The 16,937-nt window shown below is 39.9% G+C and overlaps 1 protein-coding gene across 1 annotated transcript in view; it reads left to right on the top strand.

Annotated features, from left to right (window-relative positions):
- LOC126428194 (tubulin-specific chaperone D) overlaps positions 1 to 16,937 on the top strand; it is a 195,790-nt gene that overhangs the window by 117,847 nt on the left and 61,006 nt on the right. Inside the window, exons 10-11 of the mRNA XM_050090110.1 lie at positions 1,606 to 1,786; positions 11,478 to 11,636. Coding sequence (XP_049946067.1) covers positions 1,606 to 1,786; positions 11,478 to 11,636 — 340 coding nt within the window. The remainder of the gene's footprint in view (positions 1 to 1,605; positions 1,787 to 11,477; positions 11,637 to 16,937) is intronic.

Here is a 16,937-nt window from a genome sequence, read left to right as displayed (position 1 = left end):
GAAGCCAGGCGACATGTGTTACTGGAGACAGTGAGAGTCACAACTTACAGACGACTGCACTCTACATGCTAGATAGTTGCAGACATGGCCGCCTCCACATCTCGGATGAGGCCCCTCAGCAGAAATACTGAAGGCACATTGACCTTATTTTCCAGTTCTGAATGCTGTCTCCCTAGGGGGCTTCACAACGTGTCTAACTTAGAGCTCCTGATAACTAGCAAACTCTGCCCATGTGTGCCTGCTTGCACCCTGCTGAAGGAGCAGCCACCTGCTCATGAACAGGGAGAATATGCAAGGCCAGCATCAATATTGGCCCACGACTTCAAGCATCGCACACTCGTTACCAGCTGTCACTCACTCTGTGGTGAGGATGGGTTCCCCATGACAGGTCCACTGGAAGGTGCCTTGGCAGCAGAGCCTGTGGGTGAAACAAGTAACATCTGAGGTGTTCCATGTGACTGGCCCAATGCTCTGCCACCACTACACCCCGAGGCAGAAAACTGAAGACAGTGCCTTCAGCTGTTTGTGAACTGCAACCAGCTCCTCCTGTGTCCGCACATAGCACGCACACATCCTGCCCATCCTAGCACACAGCACACAGAAAAAGCTGAATATATAACTTGTTACTCTGTAGGTGTGTAGCAGATGACAGTTGGAACTTAATATTTAGGTAATATTGATGAACAGGAAACTGATCCATAATTTTCACTTGACATGTATTATTCATTTTACATTGTGAATATCATAGTAAACGACACCTTTGAACATTTACATTTGTTGAATAATTGATGGTACTGACATAACAATCAGTTGCAGATTCCTCAGTTGTAATCTAAGTTATGTTAAATATGTATTTGTGCAAAGGCTTCAGCTGTCAAACATCTCCTACTATGTTGTGACCTTACATGTCAAGCCCTTCCCGTGACCATTGTCCACCCTATTTGCCACACCATCTGCACAGCTGTGGGTCAAGTTGTTTACTATTCACTCTGCATTAGTAAGCACTGTACAAGCTTCAGTCCAATGCTGATAGGAGGACGGGATGAGAATTAAAGGTGATAGAGAGGAAGAGAAATGATAAATGAAATCAATACTTAATAACGATGGGGAAAGTGGAAAAGGAGATAGGGGAAAGATCAAAGAAGGTGGGGGAGGGGGGAGAGGAAAAAGGGAGGGAACAGTGATGAGGTCTTGGAGGGTGGCAAGATGTCATGCTTTTTGTTCTTTGTCCTGTATATTGGCAGTACTTAGAGTCTTACATTTTCAAAATAAGTACTGACCAGCCATTTTGTCCTTGTAATTTTATTCTTCTTTTCAAGTGAATGTTCCTTTTGACTCGGAAATTACATTACAACTGAAAACAATTGCAGGGGTTACCAGTAACTTATTTTGCACGCACTCACGTGCATGCGCGTGTGAAACACACACACACACACACACACACACACACACACACACACACACACACACAGAGAGAGAGAGAGAGAGAGAGAGAGAGAGAGAGAGAGAGAGAGAGAGAGAGAGAGAGAGGGGGGGGGGATGTATTTGTATGTGTTGTATTATATTGCAAGATGAATTTGTTAAGATGTAAGATTTTCCCTCTAGGCACTGCACAACTTGACACCTAGAGCACCAGAGTATACGGCAACTGCAGTGATGGATAAACTCCTGACGCAAACCTTATCTATTGACATGAAAGCTCGCCATGGTGCTGTGCTTGCAATTGGTGAAATTGTCCACGCGTTGTCATTATTGCCTGGAGAAAAAAAAATTGAAGACCATTTAGGTGAGTGAGGAACGTATAAGTTTAAATGCATGTAATTTTTACCATTGTTCATAACTTTTACTGTTTTCATTACTAATTTTCATATTGTAACTGTGGAGTTAATGTTCCTTTCCAAAAGATTGAGCTCTTTGGTCTGATCTACATAACCTACATTTATATGATATTAATGGGTTATGGATGTTACAGTAATGGAAAACCAAAGACAGGAACAACAAACAGAAATGGGGGAAGACAACCCTCATCTGTGGCTGATAAAGTCACATATACCCACGTGTAACAGCACAGATGGATGGGTGTGTCTGGGTATCTCTCTGCTCACGAGAGAGGATGTGTACTTACATTACAAAAAGATCAGTACATCACAAAGCATATAACAGCCCTGTAATGTATGTAATCTATGGACCACATGTCAGTCAGCCTTAGCTGGCTTGTAACCTTTCCTAATTTTTATTTACTGTCTAATATGATAACAACACACCCCTGAACAGTTTTGGTGTTACACCGGGCTGTACATCTGAGAGTATACAAATGTATATAAAGTGTGCCATCTGTTTTGTAATAAAATCAGTCAGCAGGACAGAGACATGTTTGCAAGGTTCCATGAGTCCTAGCTTTCCTCCAGCAATTCCACAGGAGTTATATTTTTTTATTTGTGCATTTATTTTGACTTTTAGCAACAGATAACCAATTGTTGTACAAAACAAGAAATGATCACTGACTGTGACACAAGCATGGGATCTTTGTCTTTTGCTGGCAAATGCTCTACCGACCGAACTATTCGAGCTCAACTTGCGATCTATCCTCACAGCTTTACTTCGACCAGTACCTCATTCCCCTGACTTCCAAACTACACATAAGTTCTCCTGCTTACCTTGTAGGACTAGCACTCCTGGAAGAAAGAGTCTGGAGAGACATGACATTGCTACAACCTGTGTGATTGTTTCCAGAATGAATGTTTGCTCTACAACGGAATGTGCACCGGTTTGCAACTTCCTGGCTGATTAAAACTGTGTGTTGGGCTCGAACAGGGATAAGTGCCCTACCAACTGACTTAACCAAGCACAACTCACTCTCATAGGAAGTCTGGAAAGCAGGTGTTGAGGTACTGGTAGAAGTAAAGGTGTGAGGCCGGGTCGAGAGTTGGTAGAGCACTTGCGTTCGAAAGCCAAAGATCCGAGGTTTGAGATCTGGTCCGGCACGCTGTTTTAATCCACCAGGAAGTTTAAAATGCGTGCAGAGTGAAACTTTGTGGAAAGAAATAATTATGTTTAAAATAAAAAAAGAAATATCACATAGTAACTACTGTAAGTGAAAACTTTGTCACATTTGTGGAGAGACCTATGGCATGTAAAAACTTCAGCTTAGCAATGTTTAAGAAATTAAAAATCTCTTTTACAACAGTAATAATATGATGATAGTCAGGAAAGTCCAGTTTATTTTTATCAATTACCATATTTACCCGTGTATAAGACGATTTCCTCCCCCCCCCCCCCCCCCCCCCCCCCCCACTATTTTAAGAGGCTTATTGAGAAAAAATTATTTTTTATCATGTTCTGGCTTATCAAAATTACAAACTTTTATTGGTGTAAGTAATCTGCCTAAAAAGTTACCATTATACCTATTCTAAACTTATTCCATTTATTGCTTGTCTACTTTTTGATAATACAATAAAAATAATATTAACAAAAATAAATTGTTTACATTAATTTTTATCCTCACTGCTTCTTTTGTTTAGCCTGTCATCTGTGGTACTGCTATTCTAAATCGTCATCATCATCATCATCATCATCATCCTAACAGGACAAATGTGGAACTTCTTCAATGCCACAGATATTTCGCTGCTGCTTCCAAATACATTGTGATGAAACACCCTACAGATTTCACTTATATACTGTCGTGAGAATGTTACAATGTTTTTTGCTACAGAAACAGATCGTCTGTCCAATGCTTCCTCATTGTGTGTGTAGAGCTGGTAGCTGACACACCCCGCATCATTCGCATCGTACCACACAGCAAGCATCCACAGCATTACTGCACAAAACACGTAACTACACCACTGGTCCCAGTCAAGACTTTTACCATCCCCTGCAGAAATGTGTGCTATTGTTGAATATCTGGCCAATTTTACAGTCACTTCAATTCAGAGTACAAATGGAGGCAGACAAATTGCAATATAAACATGGTAGAAGTTCTTAAAAAGCCAATGTATGTGGTATACATTGCTATGGTTGACACCAAAACAAAACTTGCTGCCCGCTTACCACTCCTCTTCCCACACTCAATATAGTTCTCAGCTAAGCTTGTGTCACTGTTCTCCCGCAAAGCTGTGTGCTTGAGCAACAATGAAACACGGTCAACTATATCTTCTAGAGTGCAGGTCATATGTAACAACAGCAACTAATATATAAGTAAAAGGTTGAAATCACAATTTCTCTACCATAATTTATTCTTGTGATAACAATTACTGTAAGTTTAATGTGATTTGTTTCATTTGTTAGACATTTAATTCTGAATTAATTTTCTTTCTAGTTTCATCTCAATGTCATCATCTTGTTTTTAAGCTGATTAAAAGCTGATAATATTTTCCGTTGATATTCTAGTATATGAACAGCTAATGAATTTTGATTTTCAACACACTTCGTAACTCATCAGTTTCTCATAACAAAATAAAATACTTGACTTGGGTTCAGAATCATATAATGGTCTTTGAAGGACAAGATTTTTTCCTTTGAATTATACGTTTATTTAAAAAGCAGCATAAATATATGTACTCAGTATCCATACATGTACAAGAACTTCAATTGCAGGCCTATTCAAATATAACAAAAGTTTGTGAGTTGATAGAATTTAATGCTATTTCCTCCTTTTTCACAAAATTGTCAATTTTTTAAGCAGAGCATTAGATTGGTGTGGTGCCTAGTTCATAGTTTCTCTCATATCCATCCGTTGCAATAATGCTGTGGGTCAGACGTCACATGATTGTTGGGACAAGATCAATACTGTATCAAGTACTTATGCATATCAGGAAATCTTCAGCCTATTTGAATGAAAGTGTTGTTTGCTAAGCCCTACCCTTCGGAACACTTCAAAATAAATTTGTACAAAACCTCAATAGCCGAGGCTCCATCAAATGTAAGATGACCCTTAAATGAAAATCTTTTATTGAATAAAATAGTGTAAGTTAAAACTAAACTGGCAAATCTGATTTGCAAAATTCCAAAAAAACACACAGGCAAAATTTCTAAGCCATTTAAAATAAATACAGATGTAGGACACTTGATTGCTTATCTCCAGTCCTCTTCAACTATGTATTAGAGGAAATTACTAAGAATTTAGAAGGAACAGGTAAAGGAATATCAAATATCACGAATAAAACTGGGAAGAAAGAAGCTGTATATTGAAATAAGCTGCCTAGGATTTGCAAATGATATAGCTCTACTACGAGGGTAATCCCAAAAGTAAGGTCTCCTATTTTTTATAAGTATAGAACTCTGTTTGTGTGGCAGTTGGTCACACTGTTATGAAGAGTGCTTCACGCGCTGTGTGTACCCATGCGCACGTACCCATGCGCACGCCATGCTGAGGCGCTCAGTCTTGGCTTGGCAGCTGCTGTGAATGGAGCTCCCGTTGGATGTTACCATCATTTGGTTTTTGAACGCAAATGGCACTGCGCCAATTGAAATCCTTCGCCAATTGACAGAAGTGTATGGTGAGTCGTGCATGGATGTCAAAAAAGTTCGTAAGTGGTGTAGAGAGTTTGCAGCTGGTCGGACCTAAGTTCATGACAAACAAAGGAGTGGGAGACCATCAGTTTCTGAGGAGACAGTGTTGAAGGTTGAGCAAAGCACGCATGAAGATCACTCTGGATGACCTCTGCATGTTGGTTCCTGAGGTTTCCTGAAGCACCACTCACAGAATTTTAACAGAAACATTGAACTACCAAAAGGTGTGTGCAAGATGGATGCCATGCATGCTGACTGAGGACCACATGTGGCAACGAGTCGATGCTTCCTGCGCATTTCTTCACCACCTTGCAGCTGAACAGGACAACTTTCTGGACTCAATTGTCAGGGGTGACGAAACCTGGACATACCAGTTTACACCTGAGACCAAGCAACAATCACGCCAGTGGTGGCATCCTTCTTCACCAAAGCCGCGGAAATTCAAACAAACACAGTCTGTCGGTAAAGTCATGACAACCGTTTTTTGGGATCGGAAAGGGGTATTGTTGGTCAACTTTATGCCCACTAGGACCACAATTAACCCTGGAAGGTAATGTGAGACTCTGAAAAAACTCATACGGGCAATTCAGAACCAGAGAAGAGGAATGTTGAGTGAGGGTGTACACATTCTCCATGACAACGCTCACCCACACATCGCTAGGCAAACCGTTGCTCTCCTGCAACAGTTTCAGTGGAACATAATTACCCACCCACCCTATAGTCCTGACTTGGCGCTCAGTGACTATCACCTGTTCCCTAAGTTAAAAGAACAGAAAGAGATTCAGCTCTGATGACAAGGTGAAAGAAGAGGTTCATAACTTTCTGAACAGCATGGCAGTGAGCTGGTATGACATGGGCATACATTACTTTTGCATTTCTTGATATGCACTTTTTACTGTAAATATTTTTTGATAGTCCAACTTCGTGAATCTTTTCATATACGGAAGATTTTTCTCACTAATTTTTCTTGAATTATCACTCCTAGATACTTGAAATTTTTCTATTTGAACAACGTCAGTCTGTAAAAATACTGCTCTTTTATATTAGTGATAAATTTTGTTTCCTCTGCATAGATTCTTAAAGCTATTCCAGTGGCCACGTGTTCCAAGAGACTGACTTGTATTTCTGCTTCTGCCAAATTTTCAAATATGAGGGTAATCCCAAAAGTAAGGTCTCCTATTTTTTTATAAGTACATAGACCTGTTTATTTCTACAATGGTTTACATCAGTTTACAGCTTGAACATTTAGCTATTTTTTGACATACTATCAGTTTAATAAGTCACAGCAGCGAAATACTAACGCAAATTATTTACAGACAAATGGAAAAACTGGTAGAAGCTGACCTCGGGGAAGATCAGTTTGGATTCCGTAGCAATGTTGGAACACGTGAGGCAATACTGACCTTACGACTTATCTTAGAAGAAAGATTAAGGAAAGGCAAACCTACGTTTCTAGCATTTGTAGACTTAGAGAAAGCTTTTGAAAATGTTGACTGGAATACTCTCTTTCAAATTCTGAAGGTGGCAGGGGTAAAATACAGGGAGCGAAAGGCTATTTACAATTTGTACAGAAACCAGATGGCAGTTATAAGAGTCGAGGGGCATGAAAGGGAAGCAGTGGTTGGGAAGGTAGTGAGACAGGGTTGTAGCCTCTCCCCAATGTTATTCAATCTGTATATTGAGCAAGCAGGAAAGGAAACAAAAGAAAAGTTTGGAGTAGGTATTAAAATCCAAGGAGAAGAAATAAAAACTTTGGGATTCGCCGATGACATTGTAATTCTGTCAGAGGCAGCAAAGGACTTGGAAGAGCAGTTTAACGGAATGGACAGTGTCATGAAAGGAGGGTATAAGATGAACATCAACAAAAGCAAAACGAGGATAATGGAATGTAGTCGAATTAAGCCTGGTGATGCTGAGGGAATTAGATTAGGAAATGAGACACCTAAAGTAATAAAGGAGTTTTGCTATTTGGGGAGCAAAATAATTGATGATGGTCAAAGTAGAGAGGATATAAAATATAGACTGGCAATGGCAAGGAAAGCGTTTTTGAAGAAGAGAAATTTGTTAACATCGAGTATAGATTTAAGTGTCAGGAAGTCCTTTCTGAAAGAATTTGTATGGAGTGTAGCCATGTATCGAAGTGAAACACGGACAATAAATAGTTTGGACAAGAAGAGAATAGAAGCTTTCGAAATGTGGTGCTACTGAAGAATGTTGAAGATTAAGTGGGTAGACCACATAACTAATGAGGAGGTATTGAATAGGATTGGGGAGAAGAGAAGTTTGTGGCACAACTTGACTAGAAGAAGGGATCGGTTGGTAGGACATGTCCTGAGGCATCAAGGGATCACAATTTTAGCATTGGAGGGCAGCGTGGAGGGTAAAAATCATAGAGGTAGACCAAGGGATGAATAGACTAAACAGATTCAGAAGGATGTAGGTTGCAGTAGGTACTGGGAGATGAATTAGCTGGCACAGGATAGATTAGCATGGAGAGCTGCATCAAACCAGTCTCAGGACTGAAGACCACAACAACAAAAAACAACAACATTAATGCAGTAGTTATCCCTCAGTCATTTCTGTTTCTCTTACATACCTTCTTTCCTGCATCATGTGTCCACAACACCACCGGGCACCGTTTGATCTTGTGGTGGGCAGTGATTGTAATGTTTTGACTAACTGCTCTAGCAAAATACAAAGAAGAAACAGTGGAAACAATACGGAAAAAAGACTTATATTTTTGGGAGATTTATACAGAATGAATCCCAATAGGCATATCAAAAATGAATGCCAATAGGCTTATCAGCACAAATTTTCATGTATCTGTGCAAAAGAAATTAACAATAAGTTGAAGTGGTCTCTTCCACTCCAGAGTTGTTTGTATTGATTCCACTTGTTTTATAGCTAGGTTGTGAAAGACTCCCTTCCGCCTGAGCAACAGTATCTGTATTACTATAAACTTTGCTTTTTTAAAAAAATTTTAAATTAATTAATTAATTTATTTTTTTTCTATCAGAAATCTGTGCCCTCTTCACATCTTGCTTTCTCATAGATGGACATTTCTGCCACCTACAAATTCAGCATGTTATCTTCTCATATTGTAGTGCTGTATTGTCAGGTATCATCAGTTTTTTACCCATAATCACTGCATAAGATAAGTATGTCAAGGAACACGTAGTACATTGGGCAGTCATTTCAGTTTTGCTCATACAACCTTTCTCTTCTCAAACACAATATGCAGGTTGAACATTAATAAAATGGACAAACTGCGGAGTCAGATTCCTGACTGGAAATGGAGGAAAAAATGTCGTATGAACATGTGTCCAGAGATGGACGGTGTGTGTGCAGTGACAACGAATCATCCCGGAACACAGGAGACAGCTGCATCAAATCCACATTGCATTAGATGTTTAAAGTGGCCTCCATGGGATGTAATGCATGGGTTCACATGTCACATCATGGATTGCCATACGTTTTCGCGTGCTCCAGCCTCTCTCCAAATAGTGTCACAGGCATTGTGAACTCACTGTTGAAGGGTCTGCACATCAGGAACTGGTTCAACATATACAGCACTTTTCAGATGCTGCCTTAGATAAAAATCTAGGGGGTTAAGTCTGATGATATAGCTGGCCGTGCTACAAGGCCTCTGCATTCTATGCAATGTCTTGGAAAAATGTTATTGAGGTGTTGGCTAACTGGAATGCAGAAGTGGGGTGCTGCTCCATCATGCAGAAACCACATAACCTGCCATGTTACCAAAGGCACGTTTTCAAGTAGCCCAGGCAGAGTATTTTGCAGGAAGTCCAGATACATTCCTCCATTGAGGTGATGCCGGATAATAACCAGTCCAAATATGTGGTCGTCAAGAATCCCTGCCCACACATTGATGCTGAACCTAAGCTGATGAGATGCCTTGAACCATTCCCTGAGGATTGTCTGTAGCCCATAGCTGATGATTAAGCAGATTGATGATGCCAGTTCTGGTAAAGATTGTTTCGTTGATAAAGAGGGCTGATGACGGAAAATTCATAAATGTTATGGTATGGTGCAAAACCATCAACAAAATTCTTCCCACAGAGGGAAACACGATGCTGATTCCCCTTGCCATTGTTGCAGGTGATAGGGATAGTAGCAGTTGTTGTGAAGGATACACGTAATCGTACTTCAGCTTATACTAGTTGGTGAGCCACTTGCCTGGAGCTTGAACTATGTTTCATCTCACTATCCTGTAGAACCTGGTCCTCCAAATCTGGTGTATGCACAGTCCACTGCATCCCAGTACATTTGTCTGTCTGAAAGGACTGTTGCCCACAAAGGGCTTGAAGTGGTGTGTGATGTTTTTGGTGTCTGTGAGGGTACTTGTTTTGGCATAGCGGTGTTGCTTCACTACCATTTCCATCTGCTTGTCTGTGCACAAACACCATCTCAGCTTGTTCCTGACATGAATATTGGACCATTCTATTGCTTAACAGTACACTGTGTCAATCACACAGCCTGCAATGCACAAGGAACACACGGCACGTAGTCAGAGGAACTTTCATTAGTCAGCACCGTCTACCATGGCAGTGATGTATTTCCAGACACATGTTCATAGAATCTTCTTTCCTCCATTTTCACTCAGGAATGCCTCCCTGCAGTTTGTTGGTTTTATTAACATTCACCTTGTATATGTTGGGGCTACCTTTGCTCTTTCCTCTGCCTATCTTCTTATGCGTGTTCTCCGGAGTGAACCCAAGAGATATCTGACCTGTGGTCCTGTTCTTTGCTACATGATTATAATCTCTGGCATTTATTGCAGTGGGCTACTACTAGATAATCCTCCATAGCTATAGCTCCGAAGCCTTCAAATGCCTTCTGCTTGTTGATTACGGACTTCTTCATGTCAGGTCCTACCTTTACTATGTTATGAACTACTTTCCTTTCTTTCAGTGCAGTTTTAAGTTTTTAATAAACTGTGAATCAAAATGACCCCCTTCAAGTTCCCCTTCAGATGATCTCTCTTTATGTGCTGTATCTCCATGTCAGTAGGGATTAGGTATTATCGAAGTTTTCTGTCTCACAGTAATTTCCAAATGTGGCTCTGCTGCAGTATAGTGTAGTTCATTTGTTTTGCAGTATAATCTGCTGAAGCAGATTCAACAATAACTGTCCTTTTCATTTTATGCGTCTGCTTTGTGTAGATTTTTCTCCGTTATTGACTTGACAATAGTTAATTTTGGTTGTACAGCTTTTGCATCCTCATTTATATGAGACTTTACAAAAATAGAATTGCTGTGTTTTTTAATTGCATCATTAATTTTGGTGGCTACATTTGCTCCTTTATTTGTGTACAGATGTGTCTAGCCATTATACTGGGATTAGAAAGTGTGCTCATTTTCTCTAGTTCAACAAGAAGAAAATAAAATATTGAACTGTTCCAGGATTTGTGAAATACGGACATGTTTCATACAATCAGAAGGATGAGTGCAGTTATTACTTAATAAGACTGTGTCGCAGAGGACATTCAATTGACTAACATTGTATGTGATACCCAAGTAACATTTTTATTGTTTGTATTTCATATGGCTCTGAGCACTATGGGACTTAACATCTGAGGTCATCAGTCCCCTAGAACTTAGAACTACTTAAACCTAACTAACCTAAGGGCATCATGCACATCCATGCCCGAGGCAGGATTCAAACCTGCGACTGCAGCGGTTGCGCGGTTCCAGACTGTAGTGCCTAGAACCACTTGGCCACTCAGGCCGGCATTGACCTACATTTTTTTTTCTTTTATTATTTAATTTTCCATTATTTGTGATCATGAGTTCGTATGGCTTAATAACATGATTGTGTGTATATGATTTTATTTATTTATTGTGTGTGATTCTGATTAACTTTGTGGAATATCTGACTGCATAATTATTGACAAATAAGCTGTCTAGTATTATGAACATTTCTTTTACTCATCAGTACAAATGATATTATAGGTTCTGAAAGAGTGGAAAAAATCCGTGGCCTAGTTCCTCAGTTCGAGCAGAAATTCTACTTCCGAGGCATGGGAGGCGAGCTAATGAAACAAGCATGTTCACATCTTATCCAGAGGTGTTCAATGGCACATCTGCCATTTCATGGCACATCCACAATTGGTAAGTGGACTGTGGAAGATTTGTGTAACATTCCTTCGATAAAACTTTTGTAATCAGATTGAATAGTGTTTGATGTACATTCCAATTACATTACTGTAATCTGAGCTCAAAATTGTTTCAGCTAGTATCTCTTCTTTCTTAACTGCTGATAAGCAAATGTATACTAATAAAAATAATAGCATGAGTGCCAAGTTTGTCAGATAATGAAGGGAATGTCTGTCTTTTGTCCAAGTAATGATGTAGAGTAAATTGTCTTCCATATACAGGAGTAAAATGGTTAATAATGGTGTGAGAAAGAAGTAACTTATGTTTTTCTGTTCCTGAAGGAAAGGTTTCTGTGAGTAAGAACAGCGATTATTATGTAGAAGATGTGCAGAAAATAACACAGCCTTCTGGGATTGTGAATATACTACAAAAATCATTGGAAGTGGCCTCCATTCTGCGATTCACATGATCGAAAACTGCATTGCACATACCTAGACATGTAAGCTTTGTTGAGGATTTGTAGCAACACATCGTTCCATTCATTTCTGCTACTCAAGAATAATGTGAGGGTGACTTATGCAAGCGACATCCTTAAGATATCCACATAAAAAAATGTCAAGTAAGGATAAATCAGGGACCGAAGAAGGCCTCATTTCATGTCATGTCATGTCATGTCATGTCATGCAAAATGGTCTAGACAGTAAACAGGAAGATGCTTCCAAATAGCTGCGAAGGGGCACTGGCTAACTTGATATTTTGTGATGTAATTTGAATGAAGGGAATGAACGGCAATACAAAATTTTAGCTGAATTTCTGTTAAACGTCTCCTAAGTGAATTCTCTGAAGGTACAAGAGGTGTCTGAATATGGAGACAAAATCCCTTCAGAGGAGGTAGATGAAGCTAAATATAGAGTGGCAGAGCTAAAACAGAATATAAGTCTGGACCCCAGGCTCGGCCAACATGGAGTTGTCCTACAAACCTGTTGTACCCAACTAATCCCCCACTTCCAACCCATGGTGGCCGTATTTGCATGCTTGTGACATTCCCTGCCACACACCGAACCAATGCTCTAGTTGATGGTTCATAGTGGCTACCACGGCAACCCTTTCATTCACGTCTACATTGATGAAACTGGGATATTGTTAGGCACTAGAGTGTCAGAGCAAGAATTCTAGTTGTGACAGGGGCAACATGACAGATCAGCTGTAACTGCCACCACCAGGATATACACCAATATATACCAGTGTTGTTGTTGTTGTTGTTGTTGTTGTTGTTGTTGTTGTCGTCTTCAGTCCAAAGACTGGTATGATGCAGCTCTCCATGCTGCTCTATTCTGTGCAAGTCTCTTCATCTCTGAGTAATTACTGCAACCTACATCCCTCTGAATATGATTACTGTATTCATCTCTTGGTCTCACTCTATGCTTTTTATCCCTCACACTTCCCTCCAGTACTGAATTGGTGATTCCTTGATGCCTCGGATGTGTCCTACCAATATATCCCTTCTTTTAGTCAGGTTGTACCACAAATTTCTCTTCTCCTCAATTCCATACAGTACCTCCTCAAAGGTTACATGATCTAGCCATCTAACCTTCAGCATCCTTCTGTAGCACCACACTTTAAAAGCTTCTATTCTATTCTTGTCCAAACTATTTATCATCCATGTTTCACTTCCATATATGGCTACACTCCATACAAATACTTTCAGGAAGGACTGCCTGACACTTAAATTTATACTCGGTGTTAACAAATTTCTCTTCTTGAGAAATGTTTTTCTTGCCATCGCCAGTCTACATTTTTATATTAAAAATGAGGAAATTCTTCTAGCTGTATTTAAGGTGTTGATTTTATTTTGGCAACTAGTTTCAACGTTGTAACAATGTCATCTTCAGGTTCATACGCTTGCTGACGTCAGCTGCGTGCGGCTGATACTAGAAGTCAGTGGTGAGATATGGACGTCTATATCTCACCACTGACTTCTAGTATCAGCCACTCGCAGCTGACGTCAGCAAGCGTATGGGCCTGAAGAAGACATTGTTACAACGTTGAAACTAGTTGCCAAAATAAAATAGACACCTTAAATACAGCAGGAGGAATTTCTTCATTTTTAATATAAATTTATACCAGCTGACGTCCCACTGTCCTCCACTTCAACTATAGATGTACAAAGAAAAAAAAAGAAAAGTCTACATTTTATACCCTCCTACTTTGACCATCATCAGTTATTTTGCTTCCCAAATAGCAAAACTCTTTCACTACTTTAAGTACCCATTTCCTAAACTAATTCCCCAGCATCAACTGATTTAATTTGACTATATTCCATTATCCTCGTTTTGCTTTTGTTGATGTTCGTCTTATATTCTCCTTTCAAGATACTGTCCATCCCTTTCAACTGCTCTTCCAAGTCCTTTGCTGTGTCTGACAGAATTACTATGTCATTGGCAAACCTCTAAGTTTTTATTTCTTCTCCGTGGTCTTTAATTCCTACTCCAAATTTTTCTTTCATTTCCTCTATTGCTTGCTCAATACACAGATTGAAAAACGGCCCTGTCTCTCTCCCTTCTCAACCATTGCTTCCCTTTCATGCCTCTTGACTCTTTTAACTGCCATCTGGTTTCTGTACAAATTGTAAATAGCCTTTTGCTACTTGTAATTTACCCCTGTCACCTTTAGAATTTGAAAGAATGTATCCCAGTCAACACTGTCAGAAGCTTCTCTAAGTCTACAAATGCTATAAATGTAGGTTTGCCTTTCCTTAATATATCTTCTATGAGAAGTCGTAGGATCAGTATTGTGATACGTGTTCCTACATTTCTCCAAACTGATCTTCCCCGAGGTCAGCTTCTACCAGTTTTTCCGCTCTTCTGTAAGGGATTTGTGTTAGTATTTTGCAGCCATGACTTATTAAACCAATTGTTTGGTAATTTTCACACCTGCCAGCATCTCATACATCTTGCTCACCAAAGGGAAGAATTTTGTCATGGCTAGCTCTCCCACGGCTATCAGTAGCTCTAATGATATGTTGTGTACTCCTGGAGCCTTGTTTCTGCTCAAGTATTTCAGTGCTTTCTCAAATTCTTCATGCAGTATCATATCTCCCTTCTCATCTTCCTCTATGTCCTCGTCCCTTTCCACAGTATTGCCCTCAAGTACATCTCCCTTGTATAGACCCTCTATATACTCCTCCCACCTTCCTGCACTCCCTTCTTTGCTTAGAGCTGGTTTTCCACCTGAGCTCTTAAATTTCCCACTGTCGCCCTCAGTGGTTCAAAACCCTACAACAGGCCACAGCAGTCCTCCCACCCCACCACCCCCTCACGCCGAACCCAGGGTTATTGTGTGGTTTGGCCCTCAGTGGACCCCTCCGGGAATGACTCATGCCATACCAGTGCAACCCCAAATGTTTGCATGGTGGAGTAATTATGGTGTACATGTACGTAGAGACATTGTTTGTGCAGCAATTGCTGACATAGTGTAACTGAGGTGGAAGAAAGGGAACCAGCCCGCGTTAGCCGAGGCATATGGAAAACCGCCTTAAAAACCATCTGCAGGCTGGCCGGCACACCGGACCTCGGCACTAATCCGCCAGGCAGATTCATGCTGGGGACTGGCACGCCTTCCTGCCCGTAAGGCAGCGTGTTAGACCGCATGGCTAGCCAGGTGGGCTGTTAATATATACTTCTACATCCTTACATTTGTTCTCTAGCCATTCCTGCTTAGACATTTTGCACTTCCTCTCTATCTCATTTTTTAGATGTTTGTATTCCCTTTCGCATGCTTATATACCAATATAAGCTAGTATATCAGTTTTCAAAACCTCACGTGCTTTCTCAGCAGATATGGATGCAACAGCAAAACATATAAGAGGCTATTGCAGTAATTAAATTCCGCAACAGCATGAACAGGGAGGATAGCTACAACTTACTGATGGCCTGGCTGCCAGCAATTCCAGTCCACTAAATGTGGTAGCGCAGTGGTTACCACCCTGGACTCACATCCAGATGGATGATGGATCAAACTCATGTCCATACATCCTGATTTAGGTTTTCCATGATATCGCTAAATCGATTAAGGCAAATGCCAGGATGGTTCCTTCAAAAGGACACCGCCACTTTTCTTTTCCATCTGTCCCTAATCGGAGCTTGTTTTCTGTCTCTAATGACCTCATTATTGACTGGATGTTAAACCTAATCTCCTCCTCCTTTAATTCAAATCCAACAGTTGGTGGTTTTTGTCTTCTATTATCAGACAGTGTTACTGGTAACCCAATATAGTACACACAATACATACATGCCTAATTAATAGAAGTAAATCCGCTAGACAGTGGGGGCTTAGCTCTCTGTAATGCACTGAGGAAAAAAAAAATAAACTGTGACTGGTTGCAGTAACTTATCATCATCATCATCATCCTTTCGAGGTTTAGGTTGTTACCTGCTCCGAACTCAGAAACAAAATCATTGTCATCTTTTCAAGTTCTTCCAACGTCTTTTTTCACGTTTGGCTTGTAGTTGACGATCATCTGGGGAATTCTATGACCTGGAATGCTCATAATGTGTTGCTTTCATCCTTCGCAGTATTTTTGAATTTTTTCTTCCATATTGAAAATATTTAATTCTATTCTAATATCCTCATTTCTAATCATTTCTCTTCTTGCGCAACCCTTCGTGTTTCTTAGGGACCTCTTTTCTGCTGCTTCTTTTATTTATTTACTTATTTAATTGCTTTTTATGACACAGCTTTCGCTTCCATGGGAAACACAGGAACTGCCATTACTCCAGAGAATTTTGTGCTGGTGTCTTTTTGTACTTTAGGTCCAATGTTCTACTAATAGTACCACAAACAGCTTGGATTTGTGTATTTCATTTTCAATATCAGAGTCTAAAACAGAACTTGTAGTACAGCAGTCAAAATCAGAACTTACTACAACAGTCGAAATCAGAACTTGTAGTACAGCCTAAGAAAGAGATTTGAGACACTTGTTTTAAAACTGATTTATTCTGAACAATTTTTGATTTGACTGGATATTTGCTATTAATTTCTATTTATGACCAGAAATTTTAAAGTTATACTACTTGCAAATTTTGTTCAGTTGGTATACTGAGCTTTAGGGGTCTTCGTCATTCTTTTAAATAATAACAATGTTATCAGTAAACAAAAGTAGAATTCAAGTATTCCTCATTGATTACCTTAATTCCATTGTTTACTTTTCACTTCCATTTGCAGATAATGAAGTCAATGTAAATATTAAAAAGGGTAGGTGATAGTCCACACCATTGTCTAATGCCTTTATTAATAATTATTTCTTGTAATCGATTC

Source organism: Schistocerca serialis, chromosome 12, assembly GCF_023864345.2.
Source record: "Schistocerca serialis cubense isolate TAMUIC-IGC-003099 chromosome 12, iqSchSeri2.2, whole genome shotgun sequence".
NCBI lineage: Eukaryota > Metazoa > Arthropoda > Insecta > Orthoptera > Acrididae > Schistocerca > Schistocerca serialis.
Note: the sequence above shows the minus strand (reverse complement) of the source record. Positions and strands in the feature narration are given on the sequence as shown.